General features: G+C 39.5%; 2 protein-coding genes across 2 annotated transcripts; one reads left to right on the plus strand and one right to left on the minus strand.

Annotated features, from left to right (window-relative positions):
- The first annotated feature begins 1,832 nt into the window (after window positions 1-1,832).
- LOC136420399 (uncharacterized) lies at window positions 1,833-13,496 on the plus strand. The gene is made up of 5 exons (XM_066407291.1): window positions 1,833-4,424; window positions 6,902-7,005; window positions 9,882-9,958; window positions 10,420-10,588; window positions 11,310-13,496. The coding sequence occupies exons 1-5, from the start codon at window positions 2,068-2,070 to the stop codon at window positions 11,732-11,734; spliced, it is 3,132 nt and encodes a 1,043-aa protein (XP_066263388.1). The 5' UTR covers window positions 1,833-2,067; the 3' UTR covers window positions 11,735-13,496.
- A 1,213-nt stretch (window positions 13,497-14,709) lies between these two features.
- On the minus strand, window positions 14,710-16,715 carry LOC136420953 (sodium/calcium exchanger regulatory protein 1-like). Its single transcript, XM_066408093.1, has 4 exons — window positions 16,637-16,715; window positions 15,664-15,836; window positions 15,041-15,142; window positions 14,710-14,813 (listed from the first exon to the last, which is right to left on the minus strand). The coding sequence occupies exons 1-4, from the start codon at window positions 16,710-16,712 to the stop codon at window positions 14,760-14,762; spliced, it is 405 nt and encodes a 134-aa protein (XP_066264190.1). The 5' UTR covers window positions 16,713-16,715; the 3' UTR covers window positions 14,710-14,759.
- Window positions 16,716-17,027: the final 312 nt, after the last annotated feature.

Consider the following 17,027-nt stretch of genomic DNA (forward strand, 5'->3'; position numbering starts at 1 on the left):
TGCTTGTGAGATTTGTGAAGACTTATGAGATTGATTTTTTTATTTGTATCAAGCAAGAGGAATTCAAGCCTTAAGGTTGCCAAAGTTGATGTTTTCCGTGTTGAATAAATTTGCAAAAATACAGCAAATACTGTTGTCATGAATGTTGCTTCTGTTTTCTTCTTGTATCATCATCATAACTTTTTGTTAGATTCATGGTTACATGTACAACACTGGAGAAATGTGTTATTTTGGACCTATAGGATGTAATATACACTTCTACTACATCAGACATGTTCCGAGCCATTCCTTGGAATACTGTGTTTTATTTATTGATTTATTTCATCTTAAGACAGCTGGGTTGCCCCTTCAGCTTGTAAAAGTTGATTTCCGAGGGGCCCAGTATATACAAGACAAGACTTGTTTTATTCAGTCGAGAGACAAAAGTGGACAACATTCAGTAGAAACAATCCGATGCATCAAAACATATGTTTTATAAGCCCTAAAACAGTATTTATACCAGGATAGACTGTCTCCGGACAGATTTTGATCGGCTTTTCTTCCTCAGCGCATGCCAAGCTGTATAATGTCACAGGTGCAAGCCAATTAGTCTGGGTTTGGAGTATGCAAGTCATAATCAGTAGAGTGTTTTAAAATAGAAATTCCCTGTTCGCTGATGTAATTAGGTCGTGCTCACACCTGTGGTTTTTACAGTTTGTAAATATCATTTCTACTCTTCATATCTTTATCAAGCAACTTGTTCAGCAATGAATTGTTATTGTGTCTTGAAAATCATCAGCCTTGAGAGTAAGTTAAGACTGAAATTCTCAAGTTTTTTTAAATGTTTGGATTGTCGAGTTGTAATAATTGCTCTTTTGAAATCATTGTCCTGAACCTTTGAAGATATCCGAGGAAAATAAGAATCAAACCCTGTAGAAATTCATATCGACAAGGAACATAACACATCGCTTCTCAGTCACGTTTGTCCTTGGTTTACCCTTCAGATCTCTCTGCAGTACTCGATGAATCATTAATGATTACCCAGAATTTTCACAGAAAAATCCCTTCGATTTCTCGTCTCTAAGGCCAGCAAAGGACCTACAGTAGACAGGTATTTACAAAAACAACAAGTCTATGGTTCATTCATGTTTTCTCTAGTTTTATTTTTTGATATCCCTTCATAGGAGTTAAACTGCATTTCATAACATGCTTGAAATGCTTAAACCTGTAACAACCACGTATATTATATTGTACACTGTATATGTTTGTCTGGTTTGGTCAGTTAGTACCTAATGTAAACTAAAACTTTCGCCACTCCAATATGATTTCTTGACTTGGAGTCACCATGTCATTTATTTCTGATTTTAAAAAATCCTTGTAATATTAGTTGTTAACGTTACAATTTTCCATTTATACAAACGTTCAAAAGTTGAAAATTCATTGAACCAGGCTAGGTATGTTGACTTTGTAGCAGCTGTGTCTACTTAAGGACGTTACTCCTTATTCCTTCCTCCCACTTTGGTGATTTCTTGAGAAAGTCTCAAAACCAACCAAGAAATTAATTTGATGTGGCCAGATGTATTGTTTCACTTTCAGCAAGGATGTTGGTTTCAACAAGGAGGTTAAAATAGGACTATTTTAACCTCCTTGGTTTCAACAAGGAGATTGGTTTCAGTTTTCCCATCAAACATTTTGAATTTTCTTTTTTGAGCCTTCGTCCAAAGTAAAAACCCTTTCCCCCTCCTTTTCCTGGGTCCCAAAGAAATCAATAAAAAATTTTGTCAATTTTCTGGTTTATGTCACCCTGCTCTCCCCACAAAAACAAAGTCGACTCGCCCGAGAGGTTATATGAGGTCAGATTCGCAGATCACGAAGACTGACGTTTTGGGGTTTTGGTTCGGAGAAAGTCGACAGATTTTTACGTCAAAAATCTCCAGGGATCAGCTTTTAAAGTGATTCAGCGGATGTCTAGAACAGTTTTTCAGCGTTTCTGACAAAAAGACATCCGTCATGTGTCCGAATTAACCGCAGTTTTGACATTTGAAAGGACTTCCGCCTTAGCCAAGTTGATCGTACTGCTGTTCCAAAATGGCGGAGTCTGCCAACATCAAACTGGTTGATCGAGTCAAGAGAAAACTTCGCTTCACCAACCGGCGGAAGGACCACAACATCCCGCAGCTCGACACGGACAGCGCCAAAACCTACGTCGCCAGGTACAGAAACACTTCTTCCAACAGCCACATAGAAGAAACTCCCGTACAAAATGGGGCGGACACAATCCTTACCCCACCAGCAAAAAGTGAAAGTGTTTTCATGGCCCCTCCCATCAAGGAGGCAGCGAAAGGAATGGCTACCTTAAACATCGGTGAGTTCAAAGACGTTTCTTCCACCAATACGAGGTCTATTCCATCGCCTCATCTGAATGGTAAAGTTAAACAAAGAGGCATTGTTGATTTGCCTAGTGGTGAAAAGGCCAATGAGATTGCTTTAATTGGTCTGGCTCAGACCAAAACTGTTCCATATGAACATCCCAGGCTTAGTCGTAAGGACGCCATTCCCAGTACGTTGCTGCACACTGACGCTCAAACGAGCTTGGTTGAAGGCCAAGATCGCAAAAACCACGTTTGCAACGGCAACGGCGTGTTAGCGGATGCAAAGATGAAGCCAGATAGGATGAACGCAGCCCAGGAAGTGCCTATATCAGGGCCAAAGGATGGAGTACAGCAAGCTTCTTGTCCACCATGTGAGGAGAACATGCCTGGAACAAACCACGGAAAGGTCTCGGCTAATGGTGACATGCGAGGTTTGCCCGCACCGACTGAAACAATGTCGGGAAGAAATGCAAGAGAACGTCGTCTATCTGAGACGACGTGTCACCATAATGGACAGAAACCTCCAGAGGTGGGTGGGAGAAAAACAAGTATTACTGACGTCATGCAATCAAAGGTAGACGATAGAAGTGCAAATGCTGCATTGCGAGTCACAACAGAACCTTTGAAAGATGCGAGCAACGCTAGTAGCGCAGAGACTCCATTCGCTGGGGGAAACAGGAAAGACAGCCTATCGGACATGGAGTCTATATCCAGTGAGGCTGATACAATCAGCGCAAAAGAGGCTGAAATCCATCAAGACAGTGAAATTGTCAGGGAGGAACAGATACAGGTAAAACAGCCCGTGTCGCCATGTATGCCCGTACTAGTCGACGAGGGATACAGGTCCGACTGTTCGCCGACGATGACGGCAAAGCAGTGTTCTGAGATTAAAGACGTTGAAAGTAACCCTTCTGCAAATGCTGTGTGTGCGTGTGGCTCTCCCGAGAATCAAACCCAAGGCCAGTCACAAGCTAGTAATGGACGTAAATGTCCCAATCCTCCATCTGAAGAATTGGCCAGTGCTGCTATGACAGAAAATTCAAAGGAAGCAAGTTGTACACCTTCAAAAACATGTGATTCCACAGACAACTGTCAACCCAAGTGTGAGGCGGTTCCCCCATGTGTCAATAACGGAACTGCGTTGCACACAGCATGTGCAGGGACCACAAACGAGCCAAAATTTGATCTTGGTGCCAGACCGAAAGAAAGAAAGCAAGGTGAAAGTGACAGCACAAAACTCTCTCCATCGTTCAAACAAAGGAGTGCGTCTGACGGACATGTCTGTAAATCGCGGCGTTATAACGATGACGGAAGTCCACCACCGCTTCCACCCAGAGACCCCGGTCTTTTCCAGAAGCTGTTAAACTCCCGCGGGCCAGCTGTGACGGACGCAGAGGACGAAGAAGAATTCCCCACACACGAGTTCCTACCAGAGGTGGACGATTTTGACGATCCCATTTTTCTTTCCATAGTAGAGAGGGAGACGATGGAACGTGACTTGCTGACCAACGCCGTACGACATAGGCGCTCTCTCGAGTTCGTCAACGAAAGAGGACAAATCGTCAGGGATGGTCTAGTGCTGGTGCAACCCCCTGGTCTAAGTGAAAGCGACTACTTCTGTACTGACGAAATGAATGGAGCGGGCGCGAACGTCCAGGAATCTCCGCCAAGCCCAAACACGCTCATGCCCCCGTCCTTTCCCGTGGGCCCCCGCCAGGCTGGGAATAGACGTGCGGGCGACTACCACGATGTCGTTCTACCGGCGGCACGAAACAACAGACCAACCAGTTTGTACCAGAATACCGGCAGCAACTACGCGCAGACGGGGAACTATGCCGCGAAAAAGCCAGAGTCACCAGGGCCAAAGTCACCCAAGTCGCCGAAATTTCTCCGAGAAGACAGCAAAAACCAGGAAGCAAACTTGAAGAAAAGGATGTCTGTGTGGCTCGAGACGTGCAAAAAAAACTTGGACCCCAGGAAACGCCACTCAGCGAGTGACCTGAAGTTGGCGAATCGCCCGTTGCCTGACTTGCCGCCGGTAGAAGCGATGAAACCTCCGCCAAATCCCACGGTGTAAGTAGTCTTTCACTTTTACCATTCAGATTTTGGTTGAATCAGAAAATGCCACATTGAAAAGGTTGTGATATCCTCTTTATTTTTATACCACAGTGTAACTGTAAGTAGCCTTTCAATAGTGCACTTTTAGTTTTTACCATTCAGATTTTGGTTGAATCATACTCTAGTCGTTTTAAAGTTGTGACAAATTCAATGCACATTTTTTTTATACCTCACAAGATATGGTGTACTGTAGTGTTAATATCTAAACCGTACATGAAAAAATTATGATTCTGTGTACTGATATTATCCAAACTGTGGTGTCCATGATGTCGGTTCTACTGTTGGCCTTTCAGTTTTACCAAAAGCTTTTACATCTGATTCACATTGACAGTATTTAAAAAAAATAGTTATCAAGAATTCTATTATCTGATATTATTATATACATGATGTACTTGGATTTGTTTTTTCTCTTAAGTTAGTCATACTAATATATTTCGCTTTACCATCAGCATCGTATTTTGCCTAACTTCGAACAGAATCAACTCAACTGTTATGTTATGTTAACAATGAAATTTTCCTCTTGGACAGATGTAGGTTAGATGAAGGTTGTAAGAATAGCTTATTTCCTGCAGCAGTTAAACTTTAAGCTGGGAGGCTACAGACTAATCTTATTATATATATATGCTTGCTAAGCTGACCTTTCTACCTCGTTATTGTGATCACCAAAATGTGATTGTAGTACAGAATTCACTTACTTCTGTTAGACTTAGAGTGAGTGTTTTTACATTCTGGATTCTGGTTTTGCAAATTACTGTTCCACTTCAAGTTCAAGGGCATAAATGGCACTTTGTTTTCATTAGATAATGATCATGACATATTGCCTGTAAGTATAACATTATCTATATTCTAAAGCTTTGTGTGGCAGAAAGCAAAAGCTTTGTTTCATTTGCCGCTACAGTATAGGGCTCAAAATACCCATCATTCACAGATCTAGACTATAGATTTTCAATTGCAGGCAAATACATAAACTATTTGCAATTTTGAAGGCTGAAAAATTCAGGGATGCTATTGTGAATAACAATTTACCTATGCTGTGGCAGATTTAAGTCTGCATCATAAATTATTAGTAACGTTAGCTGGCAGAGATTTGTACTTTATGGTTCTTGTATTAGTGCACCATAACATAAGAACACAGATGATGTTTTTCAACATTATAAAATCATTCTTATGGAATCACTCTTATTCCCGTGGTATTCAAGAATCACAAAAGCTGCATGTTGTATGTATGACCAGTAAATACCAGTCCTCGAGAGATATACATGGTAGTGCGGCAACTGTTTTTCAGGACATCTAATCTCTAGCATTTTACTAAATGACAAGTAATAGCACAGGTACACTGGGCTTGAAGTGCACATGCACCCATTATTTTGAGCCCTAAAGAGGAAGTATTTTGAGCCCTGCACGATGTAAACAAAGATGTGTCCTCTGTGACGTAAAGTGGCTTTCTCCGATCCAGACTAATGAATACTAATTTGGTTTTTCATTTCCCGTTATGGGCGTATTCAGGGCTTAGTAAGAAATTAAAGCAGCCAATCTGATAACAATCGGTGCTATGTCCTTGTCATTTTGATTCTCTTAAAGATGGTCTCTGGTTTGAGTCTGTTGACTTGTGTAACATGTTGCTCAAAATTAGATCAATTTGGGAACCTTAAGACCTCTGTTGTGGCAATTGTATATGCACAAAGGTGAAAAGTATTGAATGTAATATGACTGTTCTGTAATTGTCCTTGCCTTTTTCTCACGCATGTGCACACGTGTTCATTTCCACATGTCCACGTGTCCACAAGTGACACGTTTGTTTCAATTATACATGAATTATGTCCATGTTTGTGACATCCCGATGTGATTCTTAAGTAATGTCAAGTTTCTGAATTACATTCAGACAATTGGAAAAGGCACTCTGGGAGTGCAAACGTATAATGAAAACGGTTATGAAAATTCTGTTTATAGTACAGCTCCTACGTCCAAAAGGCCATGGCCAGGTGCAGTTTTGAAGCTGCAAGGCCAAGAGGCCGCAACATTTCTGAGACTAACGTCTTCCCTTAGAATAGAAAATAGAAGACTCTTATCATCTCTTTCCAATGTAGTGCACCTACAGCAACTCAATAACAGTACATTATGTTCTTTACTGCTACGAGGGTCCACATAACTTTCACATTTGTAAATTTAAACTGTAGCATATTATCGTAATTGATATCTAGCACCACTAATGTCTTGTTTGTATTTACTCGATCTGTTATCCATTTTGAATTTCTTATTTAGTATGTTGACATTGTGTTTTTACTCTTGTTTCATATAAATGTTTTTTAATAGAAGGCTTCCTATAAGCAATATGCGTCTTCCCTGATACTCAAATATTTGTGAATGAAATAGATAAAAGTCATGAAATCAGAACAACACATTTAGATTTGTTCTTTGTCCTCCTTGCGTAGGTTGCCAGGTTTGAGGGAGAACCCACCAGAGGTGGACCCCCTACCCGAGAACAGCGTCTTTCTCAGGAACAGGCCAAAGTATGGGAGAGCCGCAAGTACAACAAGTAAGATCATATTTGAGTGATATAGTAGTAGTATCCAGTATTAGATTATACATTGTACTCCCTGACACGGGGTAACGTAGTGGCAGCAGTACTAGTCGGCCATGCTTCACACAGCGCTTCCAAGATATGGAGGGTGATATCATATTTGGAACTTGGATACTTGGATACTGAACCATGTTACTTTTTAGATGCAAAGTGTATTTATTCATTTTGCACATTGTAGTGTGAGTAAGGTAATCCTAGCATGTACATGTAAGTGCATTATCATTATCATACTCTCACCTCTCAAATAAACGTACCGGTACGTTTATTTTTTTTCGCCAATAGTTCCACCCTGTACTTTCTTATTCTAGACGGTACGTTTATTATTTTTTGAAAAATTGAGGCTTTGCAAACCAGGAATCCCTCTAAAATCGTAAGTTAAGTTTTTTCTGCCCATATTTCCCCGGTATTTTTGCTCGTAATTCGCTATTTTTCGGCCTACCGGCGTTGATTTTCTCGCCGCTTTGACGGCCTTGTGAAAATTATTCTGGCGGCACTCGTAACATATCGGTCGATATCGCTATGGCGCTACAAAGTAAACCGGAAAATAAGACGCGACATTGACATTTTAAAATACAATTTTCATATAAATAACTTTGATAGTCTCTGTTTACATCGTAAACCAAAGCACGCTGATCAAAAAACGTGTGGAGTAGGGTGCACGGCTGCACGGGGAAAAATAATTTCCTGACCACTATATCCGTAGTATCGGCAGCGCGGCGGAAGAATTATTTGTTCGCAGAAGACATGTAACACGTTAAAACAACAATCATAACTTAACTTCCCTTGTGATATGTATTTTGAGGCCACAAAATCTCTAAAACGGCAGAAATATGTCCGATATGATTCGGTAAACAACAGCGCGAAATCGCGAAACATGGCCGCCACTCTCAGGCATGGCGACAGTAAAACTAGCAGCATATTGCGTAGTGCGGATACCGATCTTTAAAATGATACCGTAAACGCATGGAAATATTATATTTTTTGGGCAACGATAGACACACAGTGCCATATTTATTTTCAGAGGGTTCATTTTTTTTAAATAATCGTAAGATTTTCCCAATTTTGGCGGTTCATCGCGGGTTTCTAGTGTCAACACGTAATGGGTAACTTCTTAGTATGTGCGGTCTGTGACGTTGAGCTACTTTTACAGTCGATCTCTGTTCAATATTGTGGGATTTACCGCGGGAACTCGAAATCCGAGCGTCTCACTTTGTTTTCGACGCTATGGAGCAAAAGTTTATAGACATATTTCTTCTGTGGAAGGACTGTGTTCATATTTGTGTTTTTTTGTGGTTGATGTCTTTAGAAAATATGATCAGGTACATTTAACTTTTAAAAGTACTCTGATGATTTTTGTCATATGTCACTGATTGTCAGTCATAATAAAATGATATAACAATTTTCTTTGATCACTTGCTTCAAGTTCCAAGTAGAAAAAGCATGTATCATGTACATTTTCATTTGTTGAATTTGAAAGCACAGTGGCCCCCGGTTAGGGGTCATAGCGGGGAACCTATGCCCAATTTTTCAATATTACTATTATATTTTACGAAGAGGCGAGGAAGATCATCATGATTTGAACAAGCTATGGACACTTATTCTGTTCAATATCTATATACTTAATAGGTATGGCATAATTGACTAAATATAAGTTACCTACCTGCTTATTATCTTATTTCCCTCTGACAGTGACAGTTGTACATGTGTGGACACAGTTTACCCAGCCTCGACCGTCGATTTTTGAAATTTTCCGGGGGGTACTTTTATTCCAGGGGGTACTTATATTACATTTTGAAAATTTGTCCGGGGGGTACTTCTATTCCAGGGGGTACTTCTATTTGAGAGGTGAGAGTATATATGAATACTCCAAATAGAACCCACAACCTTGCTAATCATGCTGAGCACTGGTTGCTGGGATTTCCATCTCACTCACTGAGACTGAAATTCTCAACACCCCTTATGAATATGAAGACATATACATGTAGATGCATCCAAATTTTTTTAGTTACTCCTGTACACAAGATAGGAAGGGATAGTCAAAGAAACGTGACTCCATTTCCATTTAGAGAGTCAACACGATGTGTACAAAATGTGGTCATGAGGTCAGTTTGGGTATGGCTAGGGTTAGAAACAATAGTGTATGTTGTTATTACCCACTCCACCGTGTAAACAAGTTATTTTTGGACATTTTTCCATAGTTAGCTGTTACTGTCTGACATACAGATGAAAATAGAAATGTTTAGAACATTAAATTATGCATTGTACAATCTAACTGTACCAGCATTGTAGATTGCGTAGTATTGTTGGTGTATTTATTATCATATGCTTGCTTGCATGAAAAATGCTCAATTAATGCCTAATTCTTCCTGTGGGTTTTTGCTTTGACATGTAGAAGGTTGAGACAAACCAGAGGTCTGGGTTTTTTTTAGACCAGCACCTTTAATGCATTAAAGAACTTCACTTCTCAGAAAACGTGTCTCATACAGGCCAATTTGTGGGTAATTTTGTTTAAATCAGGAGACAAATTGGGGCCGATTGGTGCCACTTTGTGAATGTCTTCCGCAAATTGTTGCAATTAATTGGGTGCAGCCCAGTGAGATACAGGCTCTACTCAAACAGCTTTTACTTCTCAACTCATAAACAAAACAAAATAGTTGTGCATATACAGAAATGTATATAGACCTTGGGGTTGTTAACTGATTATGAAATGCAACTTTTAAGAATATCATTCATGTATTTCATATATAATATACTTCATAAACTAAGGAACTACCGTCGGTATGATTATTTTTTTTTGGTAACTAGAATTTCTCCTTTTTACACCCCACTAGGTGAGAAGGAAGACTCAATGCCCCCTGTTGAAGGAAGTCCGCGGGAATTTGCCAAAAGTCTGAAGGAACTAGAGAGGGTAAGTAAGTTAAGGTAGTGATGGTAGTTTAGTAATAAATGGGTGAAAAGATTTTCCCTAATGTTTCTTCTACCTCTTCTCTTTCATCTTCTCCTGTCAAATCTTCAAATTAATTCTTCTCTAAATTCTCTGACTCATTTTTTGTCTAAATGACCTGAAATTTGGCACAAGGGTAGAGTGGGCTAATACCTCCAGCACAAAGTCATGTTTTTCATCTTATTCTATACAAGCCTTTAAAATTGTTTTATTGTTTTTTGGGGCCATCTTTAGACCAAAAACTGTATATTTTAGCCTCCTGTGCTAATCTTTACCTTAATCGAAAAATGTTAATATGCAACTCATACCATCTTGAATATGCGCACAAGTGTTAATGGGCCCTTAACAAACTTGACCGTTCTTACCAGAGTTTTAGACCACTTGAAGACAAACTGAATGAGATTTGTTCTGACGTGATTCTGCAGTGTGGCTGGTACTGGGGCCCTATGAACTGGGACGACGCAGAAACGAAGCTTGCTGGGAAGCCAGATGGCTCCTTTCTGGTTCGCGACAGTTCTGACGACCGCTACATCCTGAGCCTGAGTTTCAGGGCGCGGGGAGGCACGCACCACACCAGGATAGAGCACAGCAAAGGTCTGTTTTTTTTGCATGTTTTTTTTAACGGTACTGGTCGGTGCAAGGCCAGTGTTAGCCACTTCTAAGCCACTTTACTGAACTAAGTTGAAGAGGTATATAAAGATAGCGGTGTACATTTGTTTTGAAGGTTTGTAGGTTGTATGTGTGTGGGAAGCAATCCCCAGGAAGAGAGACAATATTTCAGCAGTACAAGAAGGAAGCCATAGAAAGACTTTGAGACAGGTATTTGGACAGTGTAGTAATGTTTGTTTGTTAGCCAAGAAGTCTACATCAGTACATGTGTATGTTTTAATGATGTTTGCTTAATTGAATGGTTTCATGGTTGATTTACTAACAATTGGTGGCGTCATGTTGGCGTAAGGGTTAGGTTGTTTGGCCCAAAACTTAGAGTTCCTGGGTTCGAATCTCCTGTGAGGCACTTCATGATCACACGACTTTCATGACTTCACCCAGGTGTTGAAATGGGTACCTGACTTGTTTGGGGAGGCAAAAAGCCAATACCGTGCCTAAACACTGTGGATAACAACCCACTTTACCTTACTAACAGCAAGATTAAAAAGGAAGTTAAAGTCATCCGCAATTGAGGTGAAGCATGAAGTTTTCCCAAGTAGCTATTGGTAGTGCAATGTGGCTTCGCTTCGGCTCGAGTTTTTGGCCGGGTCACCCCTACTCTTCATAAAGCTAGTCTGTACTAAATATGGAACCATCGGTTTTACAGGTGTGTTCAGCTTCTGGTCGCAGCCCAAGTCCCACGGATGCTCTCCGTCCATCGTGGAGTTCATTGAGACCGCCATGCTACACTCCAACACGGGCAAGTTCCAGTACTACCTCCGGGCGCGTGCCCTCGGATCACCCCCGGTCCCCGTCCTCCTCCTCAAACCCATCTCGCGCTTCGAGAACCTGAAGTCGCTCCAGCACATCTGCCGGTTCATCATCCGCAAACAGGTCCGTATCGATCACATCGAACTGCTGCCACTGCCCAAGGGGCTGAAACAGTACCTGACGGACTGTCAGTATTACGATATCGACGAGGAAACCTTCTTCGACGAGAGGAAGAGGAAAGATGAACAAAAAAATGGTGATGATGATGATGATGAAGATGAGGATGATGATGACGATGATGAGAGAGAAGGACTGTACTAAATAATTGGAGGGGGGGGTAAAAATAGTCCCTAAAACTTGACACACTCAATGTGGGAGTAGTTCAGGGTATAAGAATTGTAAAGGTTTGTAAAGTATAATCTTGCATTGCTGCACATGTCGATGAAATAAGCTATACCAGCTGAAATATACTGTACTGTATGACCATTGAGAAAAGGTCCACTTGTTGCAAAGTATTGTGTATAGAATTGTCGTGATATGATGTTCATGCTTTTTGTAACATGACAAGACTAAATGAATTCTATGAATATTTGTAAAAGAAATGTCAGTTTCTTTTTTTGCTGATGAAATTCTACAAACAAAAATAATGAATCAAATGATTCTCATTGAACTAAACTTTCCACTTTTAAAACCAGCTGTAACCTGAATATACTTGTATGATATTATATTGATAAGATATATATCTTTATGAAATCTATAAAACAAGGCAATATACACTCTTTCTAAGAGTAACAAAAGTATGTGTTGTCAAGTTATTAAGAAATACTTTTGCCAATATTGTGAATTGCTATGATTTGTGGCTTGTGTGTTTTTGGTGGCTCTGCTGTATTTTTGCTTCTTGGCATCTAACAAGTGAATATAGTAGAAAGATATTGTAGAACTTGATTCAACTAAGTTTTATGCAACATATATACATTAAGATGTATAATAGGAGAAAGACCTCTAAGTTGTATTTTGGGTAAAACCCTATAAGATTAAGAATACATAGGAAAGTAGCATCTGTATTGTATCCCTTTTTTACCTGTGGCATATACAAAAATGTAAACTCTATAATGTATATTGTGCCCATGCCATGTGTATTAGTGCATATTAAGTACAAATGTTATGTGATGTCTGATTCAAGGTGCTAGCATCTTAAGTTCAAATTACATGTAAACATCATGTGTTACTAAAAGTGCCTGGCAAATGTTTCTTGTGTATTATAAATTCCGAAATATTGACGGTGGTTATCTGTCCACGTTTGTTTGCAGTGAAAATCACCACACTGCGAACAATGAAGATTTTCTCGTTGTACCCACTGCAAACTCGCAACACCCTGAATGCCTTGTTTTACCCCCAAATTTAGCACCAAATTACCTTTTTAGCTTTACAGTGTATCTAGTCCCATCCTCATGCCTGAGGGTTGGGGACTATGGTGGCACCCAGTACCAGCCTCTTCCATTCCCTCCTGTCTCTGGCTCTGTGTGAATACTCTGCCAGTGGTATTAAGTCCCCTTAAACTTTACAAAATATGCCTTGTGCAATGCTAACTATGTGAAATAAGTTTAAGTTATTGATAGCAAAAATAATTCTAATAGAATCCACCCAAAATAGCAGAATGGATAATGAAATAATGGTCCAAAGATTTTAAGCAAATGAAATATTAGAAACTAAATACTGAATGTGATATCATGAATAAGATTTTGAATGTATAACAAATTGTTCCTTTTTGAATCATATTTCATGTAGAACAGAGCAAAATTGAATGTACAATGTATACCACCCCATGATATTAGTGCAAAGAAACAATTTAATTTTGGTAGTGTTTCATGTCCGCTTTTGTCCTAGCCATCCTTTACCATCCAGCATTGGATCATTTGAAATATATATTGTTACAGTAGTTTTACATTGGTAGAATCTGATGGAGAAGTATTGTAACGTTGCTGAGTTGAAGACTAGTAGCTGGTATAAAGTGATTCTAAAATTGCATTTTATGGTGGATTTCATATCTGTAGCATTTCTGCATTAAATTCATCCTCTTTTATATTTGCAAAAGGTTGATTTTTTTCTGACAATTTTTTGTGCAATTTTGAAACAAAGGAGAACTTCCAATATTTTTTTCTTCAGGATCTGTAAAGAAATATGAATACCAGGTTATTAAGAAACATGCCTTCACAAATTTATGTTGTATACATGTTAAAGAATTTCTATACATTAATTTATTACTCAACTTATGATCAATTGAAAATCATTCCAGAATGTTTTAAGATCAAAATGTAGAAATCATCACAGATTTCTGTAATAATTTACACATATTGAATTCTATTTCCTATGAAATTATTGAGGTGTAACTTTGCATCATTAGTGAGTATGTATCACATGGTTAGATGTTGATTTAGTTTTTTCACCATGATGTATTTCTACTGAACCTTCTGGGTATCTATAAAAGAAGGAACTAGTTTTTGGGTGACCAAAATTTACCCATTGATGTTGTTCAAAGAAAGGGCCTTACTTGGAAGGAAGGGGTAATAAATGAATAAATAAATAAATGATTGTTCTAAATGACCAATCATGTTGTCTGTTATTTGCTTAATTTAACTCCTACTTTGTTCTCAGTTTTGGTTGGTTTTGCAGTTGCAGGGTGTTTGGCCCAGAACCCGCAGGTCCTGGGTTCGAATCCGGGGTTCCCCAGATTTTTCCAGTTGAAGTTGTATCCTTGGGAAAGGCACTTTACCTGGTATGTAAAGAATCATTAAAGTAATGTCCAATATTACATGTATATAATTATATTATATAAACATGTATGATCATAGTTTTGATTGAAGTTACCAGTACGATAATGCAGTAATTTATTCCTTTATATAGAGAAATTATGTTCTTTCACATGCTAGGAGTGTGGCTGTTAAGATAGGACCCAACGCTAATAAGGTCTCCAGAAAGGATACTAGTAATACAGTACCAACAAGTGGTTTAGATGCTGGAATGGGATTTGAACCCAGAGCTCATTACAACACATAGCTGTATTAAGTTGTTATGTTTTAGATTGATATGTTGAAAGTAAGTCTAAACAATTTCTAGGCTCATCATCATACAGGTAATTCATTCTTCTTTTTATTTCTTTGATATTATCTAAATTTACAATTAGCATCCAAAGTCTTTTATTCTATGTGAACAAAGTCCATTCCATAAAAGAACTATCCAGGAATATATATCTGTAGAGTCTAAGACCCCTGTATTCCTCTAATATCATTGATTTTTTTGTCTCAAAACTGGGGGCTGGCTTCAAGACGACAACCATCATATTCTTTCAATTTTGTCTCTTGTACAGCCGTGTGCAGATGACGTCACCAACGGTCAAAATCTGTCAAAACAAAGATCTTTGTTAGAAACTGTCCTGCTTTGAGTTGATCATAAATGTGTTGTTGTATATTGCATAATTTGATCGAGGAACGTTTGCATGCATCCATGCCTATAGACTATTTATTATAGCATATGTATTAAAAAAAAGTTCATATGAATATAGACAGCCCACACTCTACAAGACCCCACACCCCCTTCAGGTTTACATGATGAGAAAGCTGTACTTACGGCTGTCATGACGTCACCCTGTACCTCCCTGGAGATGACGACAGGCTGACCTTGATAGTCGTACACTGCCTCTAACTTAGGCCCGTTCCATGTGTACGTCGTCTGAGATACGAAAACATGGTTCAAGAGGTTATATGCCAGCCCTTTAAGCTGGTGTGTTACGCCGAATGGTGTTTATACTGTCTATATAGAAACAAATACAGATATGGATAAAAAGTGGACATTCCCTCGCCACTGTGGCGTCGCCAAAAAAATCAGAATGTATCTTTGGGCCCCAAAATACATGGAATTCTATAAAGAAATACAGACTTTGAAAGGCTAATGATTCCAACAACTTATGAGAGATGCACCTTTTGAGCAGACCAGAAAGCATGTAATACAGCCCTTGTCTACTAGCATAAAATATAACATGTAAACATCAATAAGCAGCATTCTTCTTGGGATTTTCCCCGGACCCTCTAAAAAGCTTGCGCCTTCTGCGCCCACTTGTCCCGAAAAATTATACCAAAGAATCCCCCCCAAACAATATCCTGTCTATGGGCATAGCCATAAAATGATGGAAATATTCGATGATTAACTTCAAAGCAAACTAAGTTGCGTCAAATCTATAACTGACGACATACCAGTTTCTTGGTGCCGTCCATGACGGTCTCTTCCACCTGTTTGTTGATGGTGAAGGAGTTGATGTGCTCTCCCACCTCCGTAACTGTGGTCCAGGTGAAGCTGTCGTTGTCCTGCAGTATCTCAAACGTCGGCTTGGCGGCGTTGCCGATCTTTCTCATCTCATCGTTGACCCCTGGGATTGAGATGTAATTGTGGTGTTTCTTGTAGGATTTGATTGACAATTGCAGGTTTATGATACATGTTTTGTTCGTTTTTTTTTATACACTAACACTGTCATTGAAGTATGTTGCGATTCTGTGAAAGTCATAGATTTTCAAGAGCAATTGAATACCCCTTCCATCAACACACTGTTTCACAATTGTGATACAAAAATATGAACAATGTATGAGAGTCGTTCGAAACGCTGGTGGCATCATCACCTAGAAAAGAGACATCAAGCCTTCCACCGATGTCCACCAGATGCAGAAAACTAGTCAAATCATTGTGGCCGCGCGGTTTTACTTAGGTGCACGCATTATATACTGAAATAGATATCTATCGTGATATAGGCATACTTAATGATGGCTATAAGATAAGCGCGATGCGATGCGTTTCCCTATACCGGCCTCGTCATGGGAGCCTCACAACCCCATACTTGTGAACGTCCGAACTACGCCCCCTATCTGCCAAGTTAGGAAATGGAATTTTGGCGTGGAGCCGCAGAATTCTACGCCCAGCCAAGCCCAGATCATTCCAAACCAATTCAATTCATCTTGTCGGATATAAGCTATCATGTGATAGAGGAATTTTCTTTTTAAAGTTACTGAAATTTTGCTCCCATTCATATATTGATTTATATACTGTCAAGAAATCAAACATACATCAACAAACCTTACTCAAGGTACAAGTGATATAAAACGCATAAATTCAATCCACGCTATTATCTACAAAATATGAAATTCAAAAACTGCCATATGATATTAATATTCCGACCTATGGCCTTCATGAATTCGTCGAAGTTTTCCGACGAATCCAGCTTCCATGTCCCGGTGTAGCTGTTGGCTGCCATCGTGTCGCTCTTCAGATCCGAATGCCAAGCTGCGTTGTCGAATGGACTTCGTGCGATTCAAAAGTAGGTCAGTCAAGCCCCCATGCCCACAAAGCCCTTAACATGGTGTTAATGGCACTCCCGGTGTCATTTTCAGATATGGACCCAACCATCTTCAAACGTGGGCCAGTCAAGCCGCCATACCCACAAAGCGCTTAATATGACATAAAGAAAATTCACTGAACTCTACAACTGGATAAAATTTGGAGATTTACATCCGAGGAATAGATCACTTCCGGAAGTAAATCTGCTAATTATATCCAGTTGAAGAGTTTG

Source organism: Branchiostoma lanceolatum, chromosome 15 (genome assembly GCF_035083965.1).
Source record: "Branchiostoma lanceolatum isolate klBraLanc5 chromosome 15, klBraLanc5.hap2, whole genome shotgun sequence".
In the NCBI taxonomy this organism is placed as follows: Eukaryota; Metazoa; Chordata; class Leptocardii; order Amphioxiformes; family Branchiostomatidae; genus Branchiostoma; species Branchiostoma lanceolatum.

What these genes read in the sequence shown, in the direction of transcription:
- LOC136420953 (XM_066408093.1), bottom strand. Translation starts at nt 16,712, where the DNA reads ATGGCAGCCAACAGCTACACCGGGACATGGAAGCTGGATTCGTCGGAA. An exon ending in CGAATTCATGAAGGCCATAG is followed by an intron (nt 15,837 to 16,636) that starts GTCGGAATATTA and finishes TCTCAATCCCAG; the next exon opens with GGGTCAACGATGAGATGAGA. An exon ending in TGGACGGCACCAAGAAACTG is followed by an intron (nt 15,143 to 15,663) that starts GTATGTCGTCAG and finishes TTCGTATCTCAG; the next exon opens with ACGACGTACACATGGAACGG.
- LOC136420399 (XM_066407291.1), top strand. Translation starts at nt 2,068, where the DNA reads ATGGCGGAGTCTGCCAACATCAAACTGGTTGATCGAGTCAAGAGAAAA. An exon ending in CCTCCGCCAAATCCCACGGT is followed by an intron (nt 4,425 to 6,901) that starts GTAAGTAGTCTT and finishes CTCCTTGCGTAG; the next exon opens with GTTGCCAGGTTTGAGGGAGA. An exon ending in GTCTGAAGGAACTAGAGAGG is followed by an intron (nt 9,959 to 10,419) that starts GTAAGTAAGTTA and finishes GTGATTCTGCAG; the next exon opens with TGTGGCTGGTACTGGGGCCC.